A 26,391-nucleotide genomic window follows, 5' to 3' on the forward strand; every position below is an offset into this window, starting at 1 on the left:
TGCTGCAGCTCTTGATAGTTGTGAGTGCAGTCGATAGTAAAGGATATCACTTGCTAACATGCAAACACAGAGGTGGACCTATCTGGACACACGGTTCCATTGTAAACGTGTGGGCAAATAGTTTGATTGATCTCCACATTACTCACAAAACGGAGCCTAGGAACCTATATGATGGCAACCATTGTCGACCAGATATTGTGTATTTCAACCCTCAATCTGGCACTGATGTTCAGTTGGATATTTTGCTTGCCCATCCTTGGAATGGTGACATCCTATCACTCGCTTCCAAGGAAGATGGTGCAGCTGCAGCTAGAAGAGAGCAGCAGAAAGTGACAAAATATGGTCAGCAGTTTGACATTTTTTGGAATTCTTCAACATGTATACCTGTTGTGTTTTAACACTTTGGTCGTTGGGGTGGAAGAGCTCAGAGTCTATTACGTGATCTATCAACCCTTTCAGTCAACAAAGATGGACAGAACAACAGCACTGACTTCATTGTATTCTGGCGACGCTGTATTTCCGTTGCATTGCAACGGTGTAATGCAAGCGTAATTACTAGAAAACTTTCGAGACTTGCTCAGTGTAACTCATGTAATTTTGAGTCTTACTCGTTTCAGATGTTTAGGTGTTTGCAGTTATTCTTAGGGTAGGGCCTGCAGACTTGCTTGTTTCTTTTACAGTTTAGTGTGAGTGTACTAGTTTCAATGTATGAAATATATGTATTAAGACAGACAGACAGAGAGACAGACAGACAGACAGACCGAGATTCAGGTGCAGACATTGAATTAGAAGTGTTGCTGGCTCATCCATGGCCTTCGGAAACAGTGAAGGCAGCTTCCAGAGGAGTAGCAGCAATGAAACGAAAGACAAAAACAAGGAAAAGTAAAATTTTGAGTTGCTGCAAGAGAGGTCCTGCAGATTGGTCATTCGTCTCGTTTTCGAACATTTTGGCCGTTGGGGCAAACAAGCAGTTAGATATTTGAACAGGCTGGCCAGAGTGCAAGAGATGATAAAGGAAGACGAAATGAGACCGACTTCAACACCAAGTGGCAATCAATCATGTCAGTGACAATGCAACGTTTTAATGCAAAAATCGCCTCGGACAAATTCATTAGCATAGCTAGATTAGAACGTCGAAATGTAGTTTGCGCACTGTAATTTTGTATGCTTCAGGACCGTAATGGTCTTGGTGTGTTAGTGTTACGTTGCTCATGATGTAAACGTTAATTTGATTTAAATGGAAAAGACATGTATTGAGACAGACAGAGAGACATACAGACAGATAGACACATCCGGATGTCCAACGGTGTAGAAGAAAAAAAATCAGCGGAAGAAGTTTCTTGTTTATTTAATTTTTGACGGCTATGTCACAAGTGGAGGAGGATTGTCCCTTTTATCTATGTAAAGTGTCTGGCCCTCTACGTCGTCTCCTTGGTCACATACGGCAATCTCACGATTCTGAATGTTTGCTGCACGAGTTTGTAAATCGTTTGAATCTCCTTTGATGCTCACATTGCCGACTCTGGTTTCTAAAGTTAGATCAACATACATCTCAATGTAGGAAAAGGCCACCAAAGTCTACTTCTTCGGATTCAGGTTGTCAAAACGAGGGTGTCGCCACTTCACATTCCACCTGCCAAGTGTCAACAGTTTCTTGTTTTGAAGTGCAGTCGCCTTCAATAATAGATGAAACCAGCAAGTTGCTTTCTGGAGGTTCGTTACATGAGGTTTGTTATCTAGACCCAGAATCAGCTGCTTGGGAGTTCATTCGCAAGTTGTCACTGGATACTATCCTGTCGGCCGCACCTCCTAGAGTTGTGCAATCAATCAAACTAGCCTTGAGGTCTCGCTGCAGTATAGCTTGCTGTTTCGTGGCTTTGAGGAAAATATGTGAAAATCAGGATAATGAGACAGCTTGGAAATTGTTTATCTCATTTCTAGAATGGTTTTGGAGGCAAATTCAAGAGGGGGCAGGTCGGGCTTGAAAAAAGCCAAGTATGTTTTTGACAAGTTTCTAGAATGGAAATGGAGGAATTGCTGCTTTTGTCTGAGTCTAAGATTTCTACAAAGCTGAGTTCAAGTTCTAATCAATCAAAACAAGCAGCACTCAGGTTGATTCGATGTGGTGAACTTTCAAGAGCTGCTAGAGTGTTAATTAGTGTGTGGTTAGCACCAGCATCAGAAGAGACAATTCAAAAATTAGAGAAAAACATCCAAGAAGATCTGAAAAAATTCCTGCTGTTTCCCCTCCAGTAAATTATGCTAAATATGATGGAATATCAATTCTCTCGTATTTTTACAGAAGACCAACCAGTAGTCCTCAACTCTGAACAAAGCATTCATCAGGGAGATCCTTTAGGACCAGCATGTTCTCAACTGCAATACACCCCATTCTCGTGAACATTCAGAAGGAAATTCTAGCTACAACCCTAAGAAGTTCTAGCTTACCTCAATGATGTGTTTCTTTTGGGTCCACCAAATTGAAGTTCTTTTTGCCTTGGAAAATTTCAGAGCAGATTTCATCACAATACAACTTGAAATAGCTGACCACAAATGTGAGATCTACAGCCCTACACCACTTTCTAGTCAGGTAAGCTCTCAGACCACTATTCCTATCATCTATAGTGGTTCAACCATTCTAGGCATCCCAATTGGAATAATTCAGTTTATACAGGAATGCTGTGTTGAGACAGCAAAATCAGGAGACAACCTTTTGCAAGCAGCTGACTGAGCTGGGTGATATTCAAAGTGCCATGCTATTACTAAGATTCTGTTACATTCCTCGAATTAATCACTTAGAGCTAGTTCGGTGACACCAGGACTTGTCAAGTCAGCAGCTGATCTTCACGATGTTCAATCGAGGTCAACATTTACCACTTTGCTTGGTTGCAACTCAATAGATGACACTGTATGGCACTAAGCAACCCAACCAATCAAGTATGGTGGTTTTGGTATGTCATTGGTTCGATCAGTTGCTTCATCAGCCTTCCTGGCTTCATGGGCTCATTCTTTGAATGAATTGCCCATTCGTTTTCCAGATATAAAACCTGAAATAGACAAAGTTGTCATGTCAACACCCTCTTTTAGTTGTCTAGGTCAGACTCTAAATTCAATTGTACCACCATCCCAGTCCTTATTGGAGATGTTGTCTGAGTCAAAGAGACTTCAACACAAGCTCTCTCAAAAGAAAATGCTAAAATGGAAGCTACTTGCTTAATTGAGAAGGCAACTTCACTTCAAGATGGGTAGACTTCGCTCTCTGCAAGGCAAAGGTGCAGGCTCTTGGTTGTCTGCTAATCCAACTTCAGGGAAGCCCGCACTCAAACCCTCTGAATTTCGGTTGGCGGCTTTCCTAAGACTTGGACTTCCCTTGCCTTTGTGTGATAATATTCAGACGTGTGACTGTGGACAAGCAACTGGTGACTCAAGCAGATATCATCAGATTACATGCAAAACAAGGTGGTCCTGTGTGGTCACATGACTCAATCATGTCTGTGTGGTCAGAGTGTCTAAACGATCTCAAAATTCAACACAAAAAGAGCCAAGAGATAGATATGCAACAGCTGACAGCCTCCCAGGCATTGCTGTTTTTTTTATACGGTATTGGTTCCAATGTAGAGTTAGATATAGCACTTGCTCATCTGTGGAGTTCGGACATATTTCCAACGTCAGCCACTATGGAAGGAACAGCCACTGCTAGAAGGAAAGACAGGAAGTTGGCTTGCTATGAGAAAGAAAAACATCCTGGCGGGTTGTCTATAAGAGTGGTTCCACTAGTCTTGGAACATTTTGGAAGATGGGGCAAGAAGGCAGAAACCTATTTAGATGACTTGTCAAAACGATCAAAGGATGATTTTGGAAAATCAAACAGAGCAGAGTTTAAAGACTATTGGCGTCAAAGATTTGCCATTCAATTGCAACGTTGCAATGCCAATGTACTTCTGAAGAAAATCAGTAATGCCTTGTCGGGGCCAAGTGCCCAGACTCGTAGATATTCTATAGAAAAGGGATCACATGATCCCTTTTAACCAATTAGTAGTTAAATATATATATATATATATTGTATTTAGTTGCTAGTTGTTTTCTCTTGCTTTTATTGTCATAGGACAAACGTAGTTAGCCATTTGCTATTGTATCCTAATTCAAATATGAAAAATATGTGACAGACAGACAGACAGACAGACAGACAGACAGACAGACAGACATACAAGCAGGTGAGCAAGCAGACAGACAAAATGTATGACTTTACTGTATGAGAAAGAAGCAGGTCTGAATACATTGGAGACATTATAGAATAAACACATGACACTATAACGTCTTACATACAATACGCAATGACTCCTTCAATACACATAACTGCACTTCATTGTATTAGAGAGATGCATGTCAAACTACACACATATGCACACACCACCATCGATATATAAAACTCACTCTTCGATCTCATCATATCCAACTCCTTCTGTAGAGAATTCATACGCTCGTTGACATCACGATTCAACATCTCACTTTCTCGCAGTTTCCTATGATAATCAATTAAAGAGACCGTGAGCTTGTAATCAAATGTAATTCCATAACTTACGTCTCTGCAGCAGTCAAAGCAGCTTCTAGCTTCTGTTTGGCCTCCACTTCATCCTGTAACTCTGCCTGTACGGGTAGCAACAACTGCTGATTGCTTCCGGACGTTTCCCTGTTTTGTAACGTCCCAGATGCTGATCGCTAACAAAGCATGCAATATGAATAAAAGCACAGAGGTGTCTCAATTCCAACTGCTGTCTTGTGGCTTGTCTGTCTTAAATCCGTCTGCCTATCACTTGATCGTTGGTGCCTGTCCATCCACATGCATGCATGCATGTGTACAAGTCCACAGGTGTGTGTGTGTGTGTGTGTGTGTGTGTGTGTGTGTGTGTGTGCGCGCGCGCACGCGTGTGTGTGTGCAGTAGATACATGAGTGTCTACTGCTTGGAAATGCAGTATCTTCAGATGAGTAATCAAGATGCATACTACAATTTAACTTGCGTCGAATTTGCAGTTCAGCGCAACAGAGATTATGGATCTACACAGGTTGCTGTAGATCAAACGAAAGAACAAACTATCAATCGCCACACAAAGACCAGCGGGGGTATAATTGGTATTTCCTTATGTCCCGGGGCTGTCCAAAGATGGATGCTGACAGCTCACGAACGTTCCGTTATAACAAAATGTTGTAAGGGCATGGAAGGAATAGATAATACTGAAAGTACACCGGGAATGCAAGATGTCGCGCATGATACGAGATGAAGATGTTACGCAAGTCATGGACATGATAACCAACGGGGAGAATCCATTTGCCAGTACCAGTCCATCACTGATAAATCTATCCTCGGGTGCAGTGACACGCAATGACGCCGTAGATGATCTCTTCAATGCGTACTATAAAGGTCAAATAGCGATGGTCCAATTTGCTAAAGACCGGTTAAGCCATGAAAAGACAGTTGATTTTCACACTCTGTTACCAAAGCTAAAATTGAAATCGTTTACATCCATGAGTGCAAAACGATCTGTCTAAGCTGTAGGTCAAGAGGATGTCTTTCGAGCGGAACGAGCTATCTTTGCAAGGCTTTGCATCTTAGCTCAAAAATCATTCTATGGACATGAGAGAAGTATTGTCCTATTCCCTTGGTCCATTGCCTCTGCCACTTTCGACTCCTGATGGTGTTAGTTAAAACCAATAAAGAGAAGCTCCTCCATCTCTTGGAGCAACGTAAGTCGCCTTTAGAAGAGTTGCCTACTGTTGCCACGTGGATTTATGATGGAATGGCTGTTTTTCGGTCGATGAATGTTGCAACCTTGCCTGAAACGTTTGCAGAACTCGCCGAATGTATATTTTCTATTGTTACTGGCAGTCTTAGCTCTCCCAAATCAATCAGTATCCCAACGTGTCTATTAAACCCTGAACGAGATAGACGCACCAGCATAAGTGGTGAAATTCGAACAAAAATCACTAGTAGTTTGCAGAAATGTCCGCGGCAGTGGTCCAAGTTTCTTTTCAGTAGGACTTAACAAAGTCGAACGAAACAGTTCTAACTACGTTCAATTACGGTTTCTCGCCGATGAATGAAAAAGCCTAAATTTGCATCCAGATTAGATGACCGTCCATTGTATGTTTGTGATAGAAAGAAGAGCATTCAATTGTCAAAGGAATATGAAAGTTTCAGTGCTACTTATGCTAACGAGATAAAATTACGCACAAGGAGGCGAATACCCGTCTGTTGTTTCATGCCTCTCATGCAGCACAATTAGGGTATGAGACTGTCGTGATAATGTCACCTGACACAGACGTAGCAGTACTGGCCTGCACGTATTCTACCAATATTTTTTCAAGCATTGTCTTTCAAACGGGAACAAAAAAATCGCTGTCGCCTACTTGACATTACTGCCATCGGTAAAAGCCTTGGTGATACCATGTGTGATGCACTGATTAGATTTGCGACTCGACAAGTGCCTTTGCACGAAAAGGAAATACATTACGGTACAACATCAATACTGGTGAAGGATCCGAGTTAGCAACTGCACGGTCTGCTTTTAGTAGCCCTGGACAGAACTACAGGCACAATCCATGGTCTGGAGGCTTTCACTTGTCCGCTATATGGAAAGAAGAGTTATGATTCAGTTAACGAGTACGTATATTTGATTAAAGTAAACTATAAATTAATTAATTATGGATGTATTATATAATTGCAGGTTCGATACCAACTCATTTGTCAGCACAAGCATCACAGTTACCACCTTCACAGGATGCACTCAAGCAACATATTCTTCGCGCAAACTACCAAACTGTTGTGTGGGGAAGAGCACTCATTGTGCAGCCAGACATTCCGAGTCCTCATAATCATGGCTGGATACAGACCAACGACTGCCTACGACTTCATTGGATGAACAAATTACCAGCACTGAGAGCCCTACTGGAGATGGTTAGCTGTAATTGCAAAACTGGCTGCGCAAGTCAGCGATGCTCTTGCCGGTCAAATAACCTTGTTTGCACTGATGTTTGTGGCTGCACGGAGAATATATTTGTAACAGGCCTGAAGATGGTACTCACAATATGGACGAAAATGAAAACTCCTGTGGTAGTGACGAAGACAGTAGCTGACCAAAGAAACTAATTATCCAAAAGTTATTAGAATCGTCTGAGCTATAAATACACGTGATTCGTGTCGTAATAAACCAATCTGGGTTGGCGAGGCTATCACATGACTACACCATAGTAAGTATTTGATTGCATTTTCAGGGGTACACGAGTTTGAAAGGTTTGGTAGGAAGTATACGTAACTATTTCTTTCAATTCCAATCTTGATGGGTTGCAAAAAAGCAAGAAATAACAAAAAGCCTTGACATCAAGGCTACTGTACGCGCAAGATACGGCCATACATAAGTGACATTATTACGCCACTTTTGGACCTTTTGTCGAGATGCCAACAAGTTGAAATCGTCTCTAGAGAGCAAGAACATTTTTATTGAAAATGAGAAATAAATGCTGGCTGAGGTTCGGAGCAAAACTGCTAACTAGACGTCTTTTCAGACTTGGCCCACGTACTATATCTGTAGTCTATCTCTCTAACTGTTTCTGTCTATTTATCTGTCTGTATGACTGTCTGTCTGCATAGCAATTCATATACCCATAGACCCGTACACTCTTGCAAAACTTTTTAACTACCGTTTGTTCGCCTGTACGTGCTTCCTTCCGCTCCTACTGTATTTCCACCTATCCTATACATGTCTAGAGTATCTTCGAATTCAACACCTCTTTACTCTAAGTCAAAAATTACCCTTTCTATTTCAGCGTGAAGCTCGTCATTGTCACAAACAGCTACTGCTGCTGTTGTTTCTTCTACTTCTTTTACATGTGAACACACATCTAATGAGTACAACAAGAACAATGTCAGTACCAGTAGGTTGTACGTATGTATCCTTGCACATTTCCAATAAATGAAAGACAATTACCTGTAGTATATTAAAAATTGTTTTTCAGTTGCCAATTAAAAGCACAGAAATTTCCCTTCTGTCTATTTAATTAAATACTAACTAGCATACCGTTTGGTGCAAATAGAAGTAAAAACGGATAAACAAAACAGTAAAAACACAATAAAACTACCTACAGCATTTGCTCTGTCCCACCTGTTGGTAAAATGCTTCTAATCCATTGCAATATAAAAATCTTTCAGATTAAGATATTGAACTAACTGCCATCACTTCAGCAAAGATTTTCCTACTAGTAGGCAATTTCCACCTCACAAGTCGCTATTTAACTTGACTTTCGAGCTACTTGTGAAATGAATATCAGCCACAAGAAAGTTTGCCCCCAACACATCTGAAATGGACTACATCCAGTACATACTACCACAGCACATCTTGCAGCAAATATTCATGCATCAGCATTTAAAGCGATTCGTACATAGTACACAAATGCACATTCTCATACTGTCTTGACAGATGGCCATGCTTACTCGTACAAAAACCCATGCAAACCTTACGCGCACGCATGATATTATGTATTATGTGCATGCATGATATGTATTATGTACAGTATAGTAAGAAGAGAGAGTTCAGTCCACAGCAACCATATTTAATACAAGGCCACATTAATGCATGCTATATCTGCATAAGTAACTGTTCATGCAAACCATTGACTCAATAACAAAAATCATGCCAGTTGTTTACAAACATCACTTACCACTGTAGAAGCAAGATTCTTCCAACGCTGCCTTCACTGTAGCAAAGAAAACTAATTTTCTAGACAAGCAACAAACTCCATTTGCTATTTCTTACCTCCTGGCAAAGCATCCTCCACAAACCCCAAAATAGATATTTTATCAGCTGCTGTCACCAGGCGAGCAGCCGCTCTATGTTCTCCAACTTCTTTGCATTTTGTCATGTAGAGAGCTAAAAGTTTGTCAGAGTATGGGCAACCTTCTGCTGCAACAGTCACTTGATCATACGTTAGACCAATTTCCAGGCCTAATGGCAGATAGCGAGATGCCCCGTGATCTTTCACAACATCAAATAGCACAGAAGGATAAAAGCGAGCTATACCGACTAAACATCATAAAGTAAATAAATACATAAATTACTATGCGTATTCATGTCATCCACCTTTCTGAGGCTTTTGAGTTTGCATGCGCTCATCCAGTCTTTGTTGCAGTAAATGGAATAAATCTTGAGTGTGCAGAGAACGAAATAGTTTATCCAACGTAGCTTTGTCCTTTTGCTCTTCGATCCATAACTTAATGATAGTAAAGACTGACTCTCTCGACTGTAAAATGCTCTTTAATTCCTTCCCAACTGATTCATCGCTCAGAAGAGATTTGGCAAGATGTGAGATACCAATATCTTTAACAAGATGACTGACATCCCTTATCACATCGACTGGAATGGCCGACCATCCAAGCAAGAATCCTCCTAATTTGTCACTGTTTCTTGTTCTATGTATAACAAACAATGCAATATCTTGGCAAGAAATCAAACAGAACACAAATAGACCATGGCACAAACTCAATACAAAATCCAACACAAATTCAACCCACATACAAACTAAACTATGATGCACACAGACACATACCCGCAGAGAGCTGGGACGCTTTCGTTTATTCAATTCCAACCATTCCCGAATGAGAATACAGGGGAATAATCGTTCGAAAACAATTACAGAATGGCCGGTTGACAATTCCAATGAAACCAGTCCGACGACCGGTTTACTCGGTTTAGCCTGTGATTTGGTTTAGAAGTGTGAGAATGAAAGGAATACCCTTTTTGTGTTGACCAAACCACAAACCGTAGATGCGCAATGCTACTGTAAAATGGCATGACTCTTTGAATGGCGAGAAAGTCAGTATTCTATGACTGATTATCCACCTGGCTATCATTTCCACCTCCTAACTGAAGGTCATGAAGAAAGTTGACGCAATGTTCGCCAGTTAGAAGTCTATTGTTTCATTCCCGCTGCTTTCTTCACTACTTTCGCTGTCACTTAATTCCTCTAGCAAGTTTAGAATCACAGCAACGACGGTAGCAGTAGCGGAGGAAGAGATTGTTCGTTAAGCGTCCATCCTGAAACAAATAAACCTTATCCCAGATGCTCCAGGAGATAACCCGCCACAATCCGGAATGGATGAATAGGACTTTGTAGAGTACAAATTAGAATAGGTTGGAATGACTTCAACCCCGTATTCCGGAATAGTGGGAATAGAATAAACGAATACACCCCTGTGGAGACTTTGACTGCCATGTGAGATTATCAACATCTGATAGCTACTACGTACCTCTTTAAAGCATGCGGCACGCTAATTAACACAAGCAATAAGAATGAGGCATGCGCTGCATTTCAATTGTCCATCTGCTGTTCCTCAGCCCCTTGGTCCGTCCATCCCTCAACAAAAGCACTACTGTGCAAACCAAGCACATGCACGCCTAGGATGAACGACGTTACATCCAGGTGTCAAAAAGGCGTGCATTTGTCTTGGTACACATACACCGTTTCCAAAAGACAATCATAAAAACGAATGAACTGCAAGCCAGCTAAAGGACCTACACATAAACAACACAACACACACACACACACACACACACACACACACACACACACATACACACACACACACACACACACACACACACACACACACACACACACACACACACACACACACACACGTGCACGCACATAAGCATGCATGCACGCACGCACGAACGCAGGTAGATAGGCAGGCAGGCAGGCAGGAAGGCAGGCACGCACACGCACGCATGCATGCACACACACCCCACGCATGCATGCATGCATGCACACACACACACACGCACGCACATGCACATACGCACATGCATGCACCCTTTGTGCCCCTGCGCCCCGCCTGTGCCCACACCACGCCCACTCCCTCCCACACCACGCCCACTCCCTCCCACACCACGCCCACTCCCTCCCACACCACGTCCACTCCCTCCCACACCACGTCCACGCCCTCCCCACGCATGTTTCCCCGTGCACGTTCCCCCCTGCATGCACGCAGGCATGCATGCACGCACACACGCACGCACATATGCACACACGCATGCATGCACGCACGCATGCACACACACACACGCATGCACACATTCACACACATGCACACACACACACACACACACACACACACACACGTGCACACACACACACACACACACACACACACACACACACACACACACACGCACACACATCTCCAGACTACTGATAAACAGTGCATATCAATCAGTATAACTTACACTATTTTGGCATACTGTGAAATATCATCATCACCATTCAGTATTGTGTCATGTGCCGTCATATCACCTAAAATATACACACTGTCAGGAAAAATTGTCAATTTCACTGACCTTAAATTGATTTACCTGTTGTTATTTCTGTAATACGAGGTTTAGTCAATGGATGAGCAACAATCAAAGTGACAGGATCAGAAGGGTCATCAGACTTTTTCTGCTTGTCGTGCTCAAATGATGCCTGCACTGTACACTTTAGAGTGTCAGAGCTTCTCTCTCTATCTTGTAATGTAAACTCGTAATAACATGCTGCATCCTTTCGACTATTCCAAATGCGTCTAGTTGGAATGTGAGTGACTGCTTTTCCCAAATCCATTTGCCATGGGTCACAACATTCAATTGACACGCAAACTTTACCATTCAAACCAATGCGATCCTTGATAGGAACTGTTAGCTCTTCATAAGACTTTGATTTCATATTTTCAGCTATTTCATTGTAGGTGGACATTGCGCCATGGACGATGTGAGCGGCAATCTTCCAATTGTGTAGCTGCAGCTGTTGGCCAAATAGAGCATAGCGTACGTCTCGCATAGACTGGATCCCAAGTGCCTTGCCAAGCCATACAATAAAACCGACATCACTGACATAAAGTGACTGAGTTTTTGGATCATACTGAATGGATGATGACTGTGTCTCCACTTCTTCTGTGTCGGTGTTGAGGAGCAACGCAGTGTGCCATTTAGTAGGCTTGCCTTCAGTTGACGATTCACTCATCTTTAGCTCTAACAGCCATCCGGTCTCGTGCTCCCTTGGTTTCAGTGCTACTTCGGGTCGAAGAGACAGCTGCACGGGTTTGTTGAACTTGTGAGAAGATTGTGATGAGGAGATGTGAACAACAGGGCTGACCACCACCTCTTCTTCATTGACTGGTGGCATCAGTTGTTCATCCAAATATATGTCAATGGAGAATTTGGTAGGAATAGAAACTGCTCCTTCAGGTACCACTATTGACACACCATCTGATTGCAATAATCCTCCTTCTGTGCCAATGTTTTCTGCAACTGATGCCACTGGTCGTGCAACTCCTTTTGGTGCTGTGGTTGTTGTTTCCATAATCTTCCAGTCATCAGACAGAGCAGATGATGCTACAACAAATAGACGCAAAGAGTTTAACAGATAATATCAACATACAGTAAATTATCCACAACACATTACATCTAGCCATCCTACTTTCTTGTTTTACCTAAATGCAATCTATTCCTTGTGGCACAACCATCAGCCATTTCAGTGGCGGATCTAGGCGGGGGGCCCTGTCGTTCTCTGCAGTAATATGATCTAGTTTAGAGATCACGTGAGGTGGGCAATTTGCCAAGCTCTCATGCAGTCTAAGTCAATATACACATGCGGGCGGGCCGGGTGGGTGGGTGGGTGGGGTGAGCGTGTGTGCGTGTGTGCATGTGTGTGCGTGTGGAGCACGTGGTCAGCGTTTCTGGAAGATTCGTTAGTCAGAGATTTTCACTATCATTTGAGATCCAGAGCAGTCATGTCAGGAGATAGTGAAACAAACATTGACATTCTGCAGAGTAAGACACCGGAGCAGCTGCAGAGACTTGCAGAGATGGAGGAAGCCAACAGTCAGAGCGGCAATCTGTCCGACTTCAAGTGTTAGAAGACAAAAAAAGTGCGGAAGAGGACAGAAAGAACCCTTGATGAGATTAGGGTAAAGAGGGAGCGCATGCACAGAAGAGGTTGCCCAGAAAGATGGAACATATCCAGGAGTTGGCTAGGAGCTGCAGGAAACGCTTGTTACCCGAGGCCCGGATTTCCGGGCTGAAGGTATAGTGATAAAATCATGAGGCTCTACCTCTCTTTGTTTGGTAGCTGCTTCTAGGCAACAACCAGACGTCTAGCTAGAGAAGCGGTACAAACAACGAGACTCTTAGAAAAGCTGCACAAAAACAAGACTTTTTGCATTCTTGTGACCTGGAAATCGGTTGTGAGCTGGAAATCGGTGGTGAGCTGCTTGTTTTGCTTTACATTTGTAACATATGTTTCACACCCACAAACAGAACAATGATCACGCCCGTTACTTCATTATGAAAGGCAATCAAAGATTGCCAGCCAACCTAGCGTCGAGGCTCTCCGACTTGTAACATTTGGCTTGTTCCAGCACTTTGAAACTACTACATTTATACAGTGTAACATGCATGTTTTCCCCCATTACAACAACCAGACGTCTAGAGAAGCTTCAGAAATAACCAGACGTCTACATTCTTGTGAGCTGGAAAATCGGTGGTGAGCTGCTTGTTTTGCTCTACATTTGTAACTTGCCCACCAACAAACAGAACAATGATCACGCGCATTACTTTATCACGTAAGGCACGTCGAGGCTACCCGACTTGTAACATTTGGCTTGTTCTAGCTCTTCGAAACAACCTGATCTACATTTGAAACGTGCATGTTTTCCCCCATTACGACAACAACCAGATGTCTAGAGAAGCTGCACAAACAACCAGACGTCTAGATTGTTGTGAGCTGGAAAATCGGTGGCAAGCTGTTTCTTTTGTTGTACGTGAGGGTTTACCACTAGAAACAACGCCTAATCTAAATACATTTGTAACGTTCATGTTTTCCCACATTTAATATTGTTTCGACTTTGGTATTACCTATGCCACACTTAAAACCGCCCATAGTGGCTCATTACAACTTCAAAAGCTGCAAAAACAATCAGACGCCTAGAGAAGTTGCACAAAGAACTAGACGTCTAAAGAGCAGAAGTAGTAACATTATGCTTGTTCCATCAATAGTGTCATCTTCTGAAAGCCCAAAACATTGTAGGTGCATGAAATTGTGTTTTGTTCACTGAAAATCAGTGCTGCTTGTTTTGTTCCTATCTAACCGAAAGCTGGTTTTCGTATTTGCTCCATACTTTCGCTGTGCGTGGCGGTTAATTGGTCTTGTTTAAACCATTCTGTCATAGCGCGACCAATTACCTTCAAGGTGCATACTGGCCGAGGGTTTGCACTTCCAGTGCTTCTTCATTGGAAAAGTAATCTGTGAGAGTGAAGACGTGAGCAAAGAGTCACCTCCAGCCAAAGAAAAGAAGAGTAAGTTCGCAGCAAGCCACATAAATTCTACTGTGGAGATAGCTAGAGGCAAAGTTATAGTTGGAGTGAGCATGGTACATGTGGGAGAGCCGTGTGGAAATGCAGCGAGTGCAACAATGGACTGGGGGGTTGCCACGATTGCAGAAGTTTACCAGTAAAAAACAATTCGTGAGGGAATTTGAGAGACCTTGATGTCTAGACATTCGGACTGGAGAAGTTCATTTAGTGGGAAGAGCTTTGCGGATGTATGAGTCTCTGAATGACGAGCAACGAGAGACGTATGAAAAAGCTAGAGATGCTTTGACCAAGATGATGCAGCCTGTGATACCGAAATCCTACAGACGTACCCAGTTCAATAGCCGTCACTAGAAGGAGGGAGAAACTGTGAGTGACTTTGCAGAGGCCTTACAGCGATTGATGGCACAAGCGTCTGCTAAGCACACCATGGATAACAAGTTGCGAGACAAGACATTGCTGTGGCAATTCAAACAGGGCTTGTTGGCAAAGTGGAAGAAACACTTGAAATAACCGCTGGAGACAATTCTAGGACGGTGTTGCACAGGCAAAGATAGAAGAAGCAGTAGAGGAATAACTTTTTGAAACAACTAAGTAGAAGATGTTGAAACGTGATGGGCTGGCAGCTACGGGATCTACACCCACTTTCCCACCAGCAAGCAATGAAATGGAGAAGGTGGCTTCAGGAACATCTGGAGGCCAGACAAGGAAACCTTGCGTACGTTGCTATAACTGCCAGAAGAAGGGCTACTATGCTTCAGATTGTCCAGGATTGCAGTTTGCTCAATGGTTCGGTAATCATCAGAAGGCAGAGCAATGCAACAGTACAGGCCAGGTGTCTGTAGTGACGTCAGCATTAGATTGCAAGGGGTCAGGTAGAGCTGCAAGAGGATATGAGCTCCAGTTACAACACAAGACCATGCCAAACAATGAAACCAAAGTTACCGCGCTAAGTGAGACAGTAGGGCCGTGCCTTTATGGTACTGTGAGAGTTGGAGGCTGTGATGTAGAGGCTATGATTGATACTGGCTCGCCTGTGTGCATTATTACCCGAGGCCCGAATTTCTGGGTGGAGGGTATAGTAGTCGTTCAACGACAGTTCGACCCGACGACCCATCGACTGTTTATATAGTTGGTTAGCGGAGATGCAAATGAAGCTATTCCGACCAATAGACGAGAAGTGGTGTCATTACTGACCAATAGACGAACATGATGTCATCATGAGGCTCCACCTCTCTTTCTTTGGTAGCTGCTAACGAGAATTCGGCCATCGGGCGTCCGTCCTGTACGTGGTGTTTAGTCCTTTGCTTTAAGGGTTTAGCACATACATTTGTACGTGTATGTTTCCCCAACAACAACCAGGGCGAGGTGTGTAGCTGTACCTGACTTGTAACATTTTGCTTGTTCCACAGTGTTTCTGCATAGTGGTTCTGCAGTCTGCCAGCTTGAATTTTGGGTGTGCGTGGCTGAGCGGCCGTGGTGTTGTTGCAAAGATCACTAGTGTCGCCTTCAACAGAAATTTGGCGTTTGACGGGAATTTGCGAAGGAGAACATGCATTGTCCATGACAGCGTCTGTTTGTCGGACAAAGTGGCTCGGCCGATCTGTAAGTACGCTAGTGCGTCTCCATTCATTTCTGTTCGTGCATGTTTTCCCACATTGACGTTTTGTTTTGGCTCTGGGGTCACCTCATTACAACAGTAGGCGACGTCTAGCTAAAGAAGCCGCACAAACAACAAGACGCCTAGAGAAGCTGCACAAAGAACGAGACTCTTACATTCTTGTGAGCTGGAAAATCGGTGGTGAGCTGCTTGTTTAGTCTCCATTTGTAACCTAGGTTTCCCACCAACAAACAGAACAATGATCATACCTGTCACTTCATCACGTAAGGCGAAGATTGCCACCCGGCCTAGCGTCGAGGCTCTCCGACTTGTAACATTTGGCTTGTTCCATCATTCGGAAACAACTACATTTGTAACATGCATTTAGAAACAACGCCTAGCTAATCTAGCTGCATTTGTAACGTTCCCACATCTAATTTTGTTTTAGCTCTAGTAACTATGCCACGCCTAAAACCGGCCATAGTTACGACCTCAAAAGCTGCACAAACAATCACCAGAACAAAGAACCGACGAGCGAAGGTTGTAAAAATAGAAGCGAGGTCCTACGGGACGTTGGCTGACGGACTGCGTAGCTACCCGTTGTACACGGTAGCAGCCAGTCACGTGACTTACCTCAAGCTCGACCTGTGACCATTTATTTCCCCTCATCATACCATTCTGTCATACGATTTTGTCATAGCGCGACTAATTTACCTTCAAGGTGCATACCGGTCGAGGGTTTGCACTTCAAGTGCTTCTTCATTTCAGAGACTGTATTAGTGCAAGTAGCCAAAAAAGGGGGCTCGTAAGAGTTGTACATGAAACATCCACAGCTTCGCCTGATGACTATAACCAGTGACTTGCCAGTTTCTGGCCAAGTTGACTTGGAGGTGTCGTTTGGGAATGGATCACCTATTGTGATGACGATTTCTGTTTCCGCAAAAGATTACCCGTCGTGTTTGTTAAAGTTAGATGCCGCCTTGCGACTTGGACCAGTCTCTTGCCTCTGGAGTAGAGATGCGAAGCAAGAAGCAACTGTCCACCTCTTTATCGGTTAGGTTGGTGGAGTCTTGTCGCCTGATCACGGTGCAGTTGTTAGCGTGGAAGTTCCAAAAAATATCAGCAGCAAGAGCCTTTCATGTTTCAACCTAATCAAGAATAGTTAGACAAGTGGACTGACTCATGGAAGACAAGCCGTCTTGGTACCGGATGAATCTGGGTGAGCTCGGTTGATAATCAGTAGTGGCCTGGCCTAGGAAGGTTGATTAATGGTTGCTCTGGTGGCATTAGTGGCACGGTGAAACCTTGTGAGATAGTAGAAAGAGCCACAATGAAGAGGCCAACGCCAAGCACTGGAGGTCTTCCTACGTTGCACTTGAAGAGACGGTGTGCACCATATCAGCCGTTGCGGGTACGAGCTGATGAGGCACAAGAGACTGGCTTCGCTGTTAGATTTCTCCAGGAGCGATTTACCCGTAGAAGTACAGGAGCAGGTGAGAGACTTGGTGTCCAAGCACCGTCCTATTTCCACTCGATGAGTGAGAAAGAGCTTGGAAGAACAGAATTGGTTCAACACAAGATTGACACTTGGAACTATCCACCTATTTAGCAGAGGCCACGAAGAGAGAGCCGTTTGCACTACAGCCTAAGATAGCCCAAATGGTACAGGACATGATGTCTCAAGGGTAATTCAGCCGTCGTCTAGTGAGTGTGCAAGTCAGGTGGTGTTAGTGAAATAAACGGGACGGCAGGTACCAATTTGAATAAATTACAGAAGACTTAACGCTGTGACTCGCAGAGATGTATTCCCTTTGCAACAGATAACGACATATTAAACCGTTTGGGTGGTGCCACTGCGTAGTCTCGCGTAGCCACAACTCTTCCCAACTACATCCTTCAGGTGAGAAAGGGTCTGGGGAAGTGCTTTGTATAGGCTTGTTCTGCCGCCGTCATTACCCCAACGCATTCCGGTGGAGTAAAGAGGTGTTTAAATAGTCTCGTGTAGCCAGACTTTTTCTGCAAATAATAGGGTCTTGCGTGGTTCCTTTGAAGTCGCCGTGTTGCCATTTTACCATAAACGGACAACTAAAGACAGGATGAGCATGGCACTACTCCATACTTAGTGGTTACTGATCTCTTATCTACACTGGCTGGAATTTCCTTCTCTTCGTCGTCTTCTTGCAAATTCTGTTGTCAAGTGAGCGACGCAGTCATGTCTCTGCGAATGTGTAACTTCTATATTACAGTGGTACGCAAAAGTAAGTGAACCCCTTGTAAAATCAAGGTTTTTCTAAATTCCTAACCGTTAAAACATATTAGAGCCCCGTAATGTAGCCTGTGCATATTACTGACAACTATGCCTTTGCTAAAAGTTGAAATAACTGTTTTCGTAAAGGAGAAACCAAGTTAATCACAACGTGTGCATGGCAAAAGTATATGAACCCTTGGCAAAACTCTTCTCAGCGCTTCAAATACCGGCAGTTTTAAGCTGTTTTAGTGAGGTTTCTCCCACATTTTTAGTGGCGAGTTTGCACTACATAAATGCTTGATGCTAGAAGCGCGTAAGTTGCAACTCTGAAGCATTTTTGAGTCTCGTTAATGGCGCGCAAGAAAGAGCTTTCCGAAGATCTGCAAAACGAGTCGTCGAGTTTCACAAGCTTGGAGAAGATTACAAGAAAATCGGAAGACGCCTTTCAATTCACCAGTCGACGGTGCGGCAAATAGTGTACAAATGGAAAGCTTTGAATACGACAAAATCACTTCCTCGGTCTGGCCGTCCGAGAAAGCTGTCGGGTTGTACCTTGCGAAAAGTCCTCCGAGATGTCACAAACAATCCGCGAACGTCAGCAGATGATGTGCAAAAGTCTTTGAAGGACGCAGGAGTCAAAGTGCATCAAAGCACAGTCCGTCGCGCACTGAACAGGGAAAGATTGCATGGCCGAGTAGCAAGAAGAAAGCCACTGCTGTCACCAAAACATCGCAAAATGCGTTTGACTTTTGCCAAAGCTCATGTCGACAAAGAGAATGCATTTTGGAAGAAAGTTCTTTGGACAGATGACACAAAATTGAGCTGTTCAGCCACAACGACATTCATTACGTGTGGCGAAAAAAGAATACGGCCTTTGACGAAAAGAACGCTGTCCCCACTGTCAAGCACGGTGGAGGAAGCGTTATTCTTTGGGGTTGCTTTGCAGTGTCTGGCACAGGAAAAGTAGAATTCGTTCAAGGCCGCATGAATTCTACTCAATATCAAAAGATTTTGGCCGACAATGTTGCTCCATCCGTCCGTCATCTTGGTCTAGAGCCAAACTGGATATTCCAGCAAGACAATGATCCAAAACATACCAGTCGTTCAACCCGTTCGTGGTTTCAAGAACACTCGTACACTGTTTTAGAGTGGCCTAGTCAGAGTCCAGACTTAAATCCAATAGAAATGCTTTGGCGAGATCTGAAGAAAGCAGTCCACAAGCGCTCTCCAAAGAATTTGAAAGAGTTGAAGTCGTATATTGTTGAAGAGTGGGGAAAAATTTCACCAGAGAGGTGTCAACGCCTTGTTGAAGCATACCAACACCGTTTGCTTGCTGTTATTGAAGCAAAAGGTGGAATAACTAAGTACTAATGAAAGGGTTCACATACTTTTGCAAAGAACTACTTTTGATGAATTTGAGTTTTCTTCTACAAACTAATTATGAGAGTTCAGTTCTACCTTCAGCAAAGGCATAGATGTCAGCAATTTGCACAGGCTACATTACAGGGCTCTCATATCTTTTAACTGTCAGGAATTTAGAAAAAGCTTGATTTTACAAGGGATTCACTTACTTTTGCGTACCACTGTATGTACTTACACAATACTCAGGGCGTCGATGACAGCCTAGACGTAACTTATTTACTAGTGTCGATCAGTCGCCCTGTCTGCCCTGTCGTCTCCTACTAGCTAGAGGTCGACCCAGAGACATGCAGAGCGCACTCACAGTGTAGTCAATGGCCATGGAAACAATGTATGTTCCGAAACACTAAAACAACTACGACGTCACGACTTGACATATGCTACACGCGTGTTGTCCAGACTTGTCCAGTTCATTATAAATTTTGATAGCCCGCCAAGACCGTTTAAACACCACTTGACCCCGCCGGAATGCGGTGGAATAATGACGGCAGTAACTAACCTATACAAAGCACTTCCACAGACCCTTTATCGCGGGGTCTGGCTACGCGAGACTAGCCACTGTGTTCAGCTGTTTAGACAAAGCCTAGGAATATTGGCAAGTACCAATGGACACTGAATGGCGAGACACGGCTGCTTTCGTGACCTACAAAGGACTGACTATACAAGTCCACTGTGATGCATGCAATTTGGCTTATGCAGCGCCCCGTGGCTACCTTCCAGCGAGTGACGAAATCCGTGCTAGCAGGAATGGAAGACTGCCTTGGTGTATACTTACGGCATTATTGTCTTTTCAAAGAGCCTGGAGAGACACTTTCTGAGACGAGTCTTCTCTAAGCTTGCAGAGGCTGGATTGAAAATGAAGCCCAAAAAGTTCTTCTTTGCATGTAAAGAGGTGTGGTTTTGGAACACATGATTTCGGCTGACGGGGTGATGCCTGATCCGGCAAAGACCAAGACACAGACAAATATCTGTCAGTATCCTGCGCCGACAAATCTCAAGAAATTGCGATCATTTTTAGGACTGGCCTCCTACCACCAAAAATTTACTCAGGGGTTTTCAGAGCTGGCTCAACCTCTGGGCTTGCTGTTGCAAAAGGAAGCAAAGTTTGAGCAGTCGCCTTCATGTCAAGAGGCATTCAGATGCTTGAAAGACAAATGAAATAACGGCTCCCGTGTCAGCCTACATAACTTCTACAAGAAGTTTTACCTGAAAACTGACGCTAGTGGGAGTGGTCTACGAGCAGTTTCAGAGCAAGAACAGGTATAGGGAATTACATTCTGTGGCATACGACAGCCGGAGTTTGTCACCGGCTAAGTGCAGATAAGGAGTAACGGAAATGGAAGCTTTGAGTGTCGTCTGGGCTACGCAGTTTCAACCCTATCTCTGGAAAATGAGTTAGTGATCTATACTGATCATTCTACACTGAAGTCCTTACTAAATGCAAGACACCCTTCAGGAAAACTAACCATCTATTCAAGTAATTTCACCGGAAATCAGGTACCGACCAGAGAGAAAGAATGCCAATGCAGACGCACTTTCTCGGGCACCACCTACGATACGGATACCTAAAGTCGACTGTTCAGAGTGGAACTGACTGCTCTATTAGGATGATTGAAGAAAACCGGGTTTGCTCAGAGGGCATCCTAGAGAGTGTAGGGGATGCATTACCAGAGATCGCCAGAGAGCAGCAAAATGATGCGTACCTGTCGGAAGTCATGCGATATCTGGAGCAAGGGGCGCTACCAGATGACGAACGATTGCCTCGGAGAAAGTTCAGTCCAGAGTCCGCTTCGATATGATTGACGGGTTCTTTGTTTTGTTGATCAAAAGCCACCTTATCATGTGAGAGTGGCTGTACCAAAACGACTCTGACCGATCTTGTTGACGAAAGCACATAGCGGTAGATTCTCCAGCCACTTTGCTGCATCACTGGAGCTCCCTCCATGCGAGAAGTTCAGCTTCAAGCACCTCCTCTCATGTGCCAGTAGCCAAACAATATGAGAGGTTACAGGGTGAGCACAAAAGAAATATTTGTTTATATATACAATTTGTCCAATCTGGCACACAATGTAAAATTGGGTCAAGAGAGGGATTGCAGCACGTGACTTAAGTTGAATGTAAAATGCAATAATTTTATACTAGAAGTTGTTAAAAGTTGAGTGTATTGTAGGACAGTTGGTGCCAGTCAATGCAGACTGTTTACGACCCTGGCTGTAGGATAGAGGAATTGTAAGGCGATCAGATAAAAGTCTTCATGGGAAATCCAATAAATAGGTCAGCATTGTGTGACAAGAGTGAGGTACACTCTGACCAACATAATAAACAAGTATAGATGATCGTGGGTGTAGACGGGCATGTATTTGTGCTGCGTGGAAACTTTCTTATAAGTAGATGTGTGATACCATTTCAATGTGTTTGTGACTTGTTCCATACATGCACCTACCAGCAGAGAAGTTGATATGTTAATAAAAACAGCAGTTTATCATGTCAATGTTTTGGGGCTAAATGAGCTTAAGATGAACCCTCCAATTCATAAAGCAGCCTACAAGCATGTGATATGTTTAGTGTTAGTAAGTTACAAACACGACTACTCAGAAAGCTGTATTAATATTTGTTTCTATTTTCACTTACAGTTGACAACCAACGGCAATGGAGATGAGGTATTGTCCTAAATATACAACACAGTTAATTAGTAAACACACACATGCACGCACGCATGCACACACACATGCACGCACGCATGCACACACACACGCATGCACACACGCACACGTATGCATGCATGCACGTGCACATGCACGCATGCACACACGCATGCATACACATGCACACACACACACACACACACACACACACACGCACGTGCGCACACACACACACACACGCACGTGCACACACACACACACACACACACACACACACACACACACACACACACACACACACACACACACACAACTTACAGTAAATAACTTGATTGCATCCGCAGCATCTTTGCTCTTGTATTTCTCAGCCAATTGCAGTGCAGTTTCTCGTGCCTGTCAAATACACACAATATCCAAGTATGATTAACATCTAATATAAACACATCAAAATACATGATAATAAAATTAGATGTATAATACACCAGTTTATACTTATATGTTTCTTGTCACCACCTGGTTTATTAACTGTGATCAAACAAAATAAATAGAATTTTCTATAAACTAACAGGGTTCTAGCCAGGATAATTGAAAGCGTAGTGGTTTGGCCTTACAAATGAGCTTTGGCATGTGGGCGTGGCATGTACATGTCTGTACAAATTTCTGAAATAAAATTTACGATGGTTTATAGTGACGTATCAATTAAATTCTTAAATTATTAATTAAGCTGTTTTTCATAACCAATACAATGCTAAAGATATAACTGCACGTGTGCATGTATTGCGGGCAGTTCTGAAGGCGTAGAGGGCCGCTACACCTTAGCAGGCCTGGCTAGAACCCTGACTAGTAGTAACTAAAGCTGTGCTAACACTATGCACACCTTAAATTAGTATTTTCCAAATGTTTGCACATTTGTCAGAAGAACATGAATGTTATTCAGACATTCAAGGTGACGGTAGTGCATGGTTTTCATACCAAAATATCACACACATATACCCAAATCCTTGCTGCTAGAGATGTTGTCTGGACAAATGTCCTGTCAAATCGCCATGTGTTCCGCAGTAAGACCTGTTTGTTCGGATAATGTTCGATTGCCGGGACATTAATTACAGTCTTGCGATGCTTACACAGCCATGCTAATTCTCTGACAGAAAAGCACGCAGGTAAGGCAGACGGACAGACTGCTTGGCAAGAAAGCAATCAGACAGAAAGAGAAATAAGAAGGCTAACAGACAGAAAGACAAGCAGGCAGGCAAACAGACAAGCACACAGATGAGCAAGCAGATAAGCAGGCAAGCAGTCAGACAGACAGACAGACAGACAGACAGACAGCTCCGACTACTTCTGGTTCTACTTCAAGAAATCAAGCTATCGGTGTTTGGAGAAGGCGTTAGTGGCTTTGGCCACTCTCGCGGCGCGCGTCGTTCCATCTTGTTGTCGTTGGGACCCCTTTCCGGAATGAACGCTTTTGTTCGAGTTTGGGTTGTGTTGTGTCTTATTATTTACGTGTCCAAGATTCATCCTTTGTCTACAGCCAACGTATCGTCGTCAGATTCTGCCGTCGCCTCATCTGTCCACATGAACACATTTCGTCTTCTTCCTCATTCAGTTTCTGCCGCTGCCTCTTTCGTCACGTCTTCTTCCGTGGACGTCAGTCGTCTTGGGTCTGTTCTAACGGTGGCGCCTGAGTCTGGGATGATCGCAGCCTTACCTTGCCCTCACGGGATTAGTGCGTCTTCTTCAGATTCTGCCGTCGCCTCATCTGTCCACACGAACACATTTCGTCTTCTTCCTCATTCAGTTTCTGTCGTTGCCTCTTTCGTTGCGTCTTCCTCTATGAACGTCAGTCGTGTTGGGTCTCTTCCAACGGTGGCGCCTGAGTCTAAGATGATCGCAGCCTTACCTTGCCCTCACGGGATTAGTGCGTCTTCTTCAGATTCTGCCGTCACTTCCTCTGTCCACATGTACACATTTTCTGGAGTCACTCTCATGCCTATCTGCCTAACTTTGTCTTGACTGTGTAGCGTACGTTGGTACTTTGTGGTTGTAAGGAGTGTTCTTTTAATCATTAATCTATGTATTAGTTGTAGTCTTTTGGGTTTTAGCTTGCGGACTCGAGTCTTTTAAACTTAGTGGCTACTATAGTCTATGTATCGTAGTTCATGTTTGAAAATATAATACCTTTGACAGACAGACAGACAGACAGACAGAAATAAATGATGATGGACAGACAGACAGACAGACAGACAGACAGACAGACAGACAGACAGACAGACAGACAGACAGACAGACAGACAGACAGACAGACAGACAGACAGACAGACAGTCAAACATACATACAGACAGACAACCAGATTGATAGACACACAGACAGACACACAGACAGATGGACAGAGACAGACAGACAGAAAGACAGACAGAGACAGACGAACAGACAAGCCGACAACACATAGAAACAGACAAACTGACAGACATGTAGGCATGTAGAAATGTAGACAGACAGACAGAGAGACAAAAACATTGAAAGGCATACAGACCAACGAATAGACACACAGACAGACACATAGACAGACACACAGACAGACAAACAGAATGAGACAGACAAACAAACAAAGAGAAACACAACAGAAACAGAAGAGCAAACTGAAACTTACAAAATCAAAACAGACAAACAACAAACAGACTGTCCAATCACACAAAATCAGTAAATAAGAGACAAAGAGATAAACATATAAGAAATAGAAACTCATACCGTATTACCTCGCCTAGAACAGGCATGCCGTTATAAGCAAATTTTACCAGAATCCGCTACAACTTCAGCTGGTACCTATAGCGGCATGCCGTTATAAGGTGAGGTGCCGTTATGGAGCGAGATACGGTAGTCACAGTAATACAAGGCCTATCTTTGATATCAATACTACAGTAATGGAGGAGACACGTGTCAATGTGGAGGATGATGCTAATGACCATGTTGATGATGTTGTCGCGGGTGAAGACTTTGACTCAAGTCAGCCGAAAGCCAGAAGCAGGAAATCCTACACAGTAGGATTCAAGTTGGTAGCCGTGGACAAGTTTGATCAGCTTGGCGCCAACGGCATGCCATTCTAGGCGAGGTAATACGGTATCTACTGTAGTATAATGTAACATTAAGTAATTAACCAATTCAACAAACACAAAACAATTTTAGTTTTTATTTCATAAATATTGTTCAAATATTGATTTTTATAATCAACTGGATGAGAGTCTAGATACAAAATTGATTACAAATATTATCATTCACATTCACATCAACGTGTCTTACATTGTCTTTTATATTCATATCACATCCATTCTCTAACAGAATACGAACAACTTTGGAGTGATTGTGGAGACAGGCCCAATGCAATGCTGTGAATCCACTCTACAATAACAGACAAACAGATAATTTATTCTCATAAAGATTCTACTTGTACATATGCTAAGATTTTTTAATACAAATCAATCCTTGCAAATAACAAAGTCATTAACTAATGGACTTAAAATTGAACGTCAAAATCAAATAATCTATCTAAATCACCATGATAACGTGACAGTTTCGAAAGTTTTCTAACGATAACTTTGGCATTGCATCTTTGCAGAATTGTAGAAAATCTTTTTCTCCAATACAAAATGAACATGGAAGCATTAGAATTGGCTTCTGGATTTACTGACTGTTTTGACAAATGCTACAAAAAATACTCTGCCTTTGTGCCCCACTTCCCAAAATGTTATCACAAGAGGAACAAATCTTGATACATATCCTCCTGGAACAAGCTCTTCTGAATATATTTTTTCATTTCCTTTTTTTCTCTTGTCGCGGCAGCATGACCATTTAACTTGACAGACAGACAGACAGACAGATAGACAGCATATAATTTCTTTAGTTGTCTTAGAACTCGCTGATTTTAGCGTGGACTGCAATAAAGTATTGTAATAAAGAAATATATGGACTGACAGACAGACAGACAGAGAGACAAACAAACAAACAAACAAACACACACCACACACGCACGTATGCACACATGCACGCAGGCAAGCAGGCAGGCAGGCACGTACGCACGTGCACTTGC

General features: G+C 43.2%; 2 protein-coding genes across 4 annotated transcripts in view; one reads left to right on the forward strand and one right to left on the reverse strand.

Moving 5' to 3' along the window:
• The window catches only part of LOC134198062 (uncharacterized), a 55,032-nt gene extending 28,641 nt beyond the window's left edge, over positions 1 to 26,391 (reverse strand). For all 3 annotated transcript variants that reach the window (XR_009972748.1, XM_062667398.1, XM_062667397.1), the window contains exons 1-11: positions 25,605 to 26,391; positions 22,625 to 22,699; positions 22,293 to 22,329; positions 11,404 to 12,417; positions 11,278 to 11,344; positions 9,133 to 9,461; positions 8,809 to 9,075; positions 8,714 to 8,749; positions 7,809 to 7,897; positions 4,583 to 4,719; positions 4,435 to 4,523 (exon numbers count right to left, since the gene is read on the reverse strand). Coding sequence is in view for 2 of the 3 variants with exons in the window: in XM_062667398.1 (XP_062523382.1) it covers positions 4,435 to 4,523; positions 4,583 to 4,719; positions 7,809 to 7,897; positions 8,714 to 8,749; positions 8,809 to 9,075; positions 9,133 to 9,461; positions 11,278 to 11,344; positions 11,404 to 12,417; positions 22,293 to 22,329; positions 22,625 to 22,699; positions 25,605 to 25,622 (2,158 nt within the window). In the remaining variant the exon portion in view is untranslated. The remainder of the gene's footprint in view (positions 1 to 4,434; positions 4,524 to 4,582; positions 4,720 to 7,808; positions 7,898 to 8,713; positions 8,750 to 8,808; positions 9,076 to 9,132; positions 9,462 to 11,277; positions 11,345 to 11,403; positions 12,418 to 22,292; positions 22,330 to 22,624; positions 22,700 to 25,604) is intronic.
• LOC134198063 (uncharacterized) lies at positions 23,618 to 24,496 on the forward strand. Its single transcript, XM_062667399.1, has one exon. The coding sequence runs from the start codon at positions 23,762 to 23,764 to the stop codon at positions 24,317 to 24,319; it is 558 nt and encodes a 185-aa protein (XP_062523383.1). The 5' UTR covers positions 23,618 to 23,761; the 3' UTR covers positions 24,320 to 24,496.

Source organism: Corticium candelabrum, chromosome 2 (genome assembly GCF_963422355.1).
Source record: "Corticium candelabrum chromosome 2, ooCorCand1.1, whole genome shotgun sequence".
In the NCBI taxonomy this organism is placed as follows: Eukaryota; Metazoa; Porifera; class Homoscleromorpha; order Homosclerophorida; family Plakinidae; genus Corticium; species Corticium candelabrum.

Coding starts and splice junctions, on each gene's coding strand:
- LOC134198063 (XM_062667399.1), top strand. CDS start 23,762: ATGAACGCTTTTGTTCGAGTTTGGGTTGTGTTGTGTCTTATTATTTAC.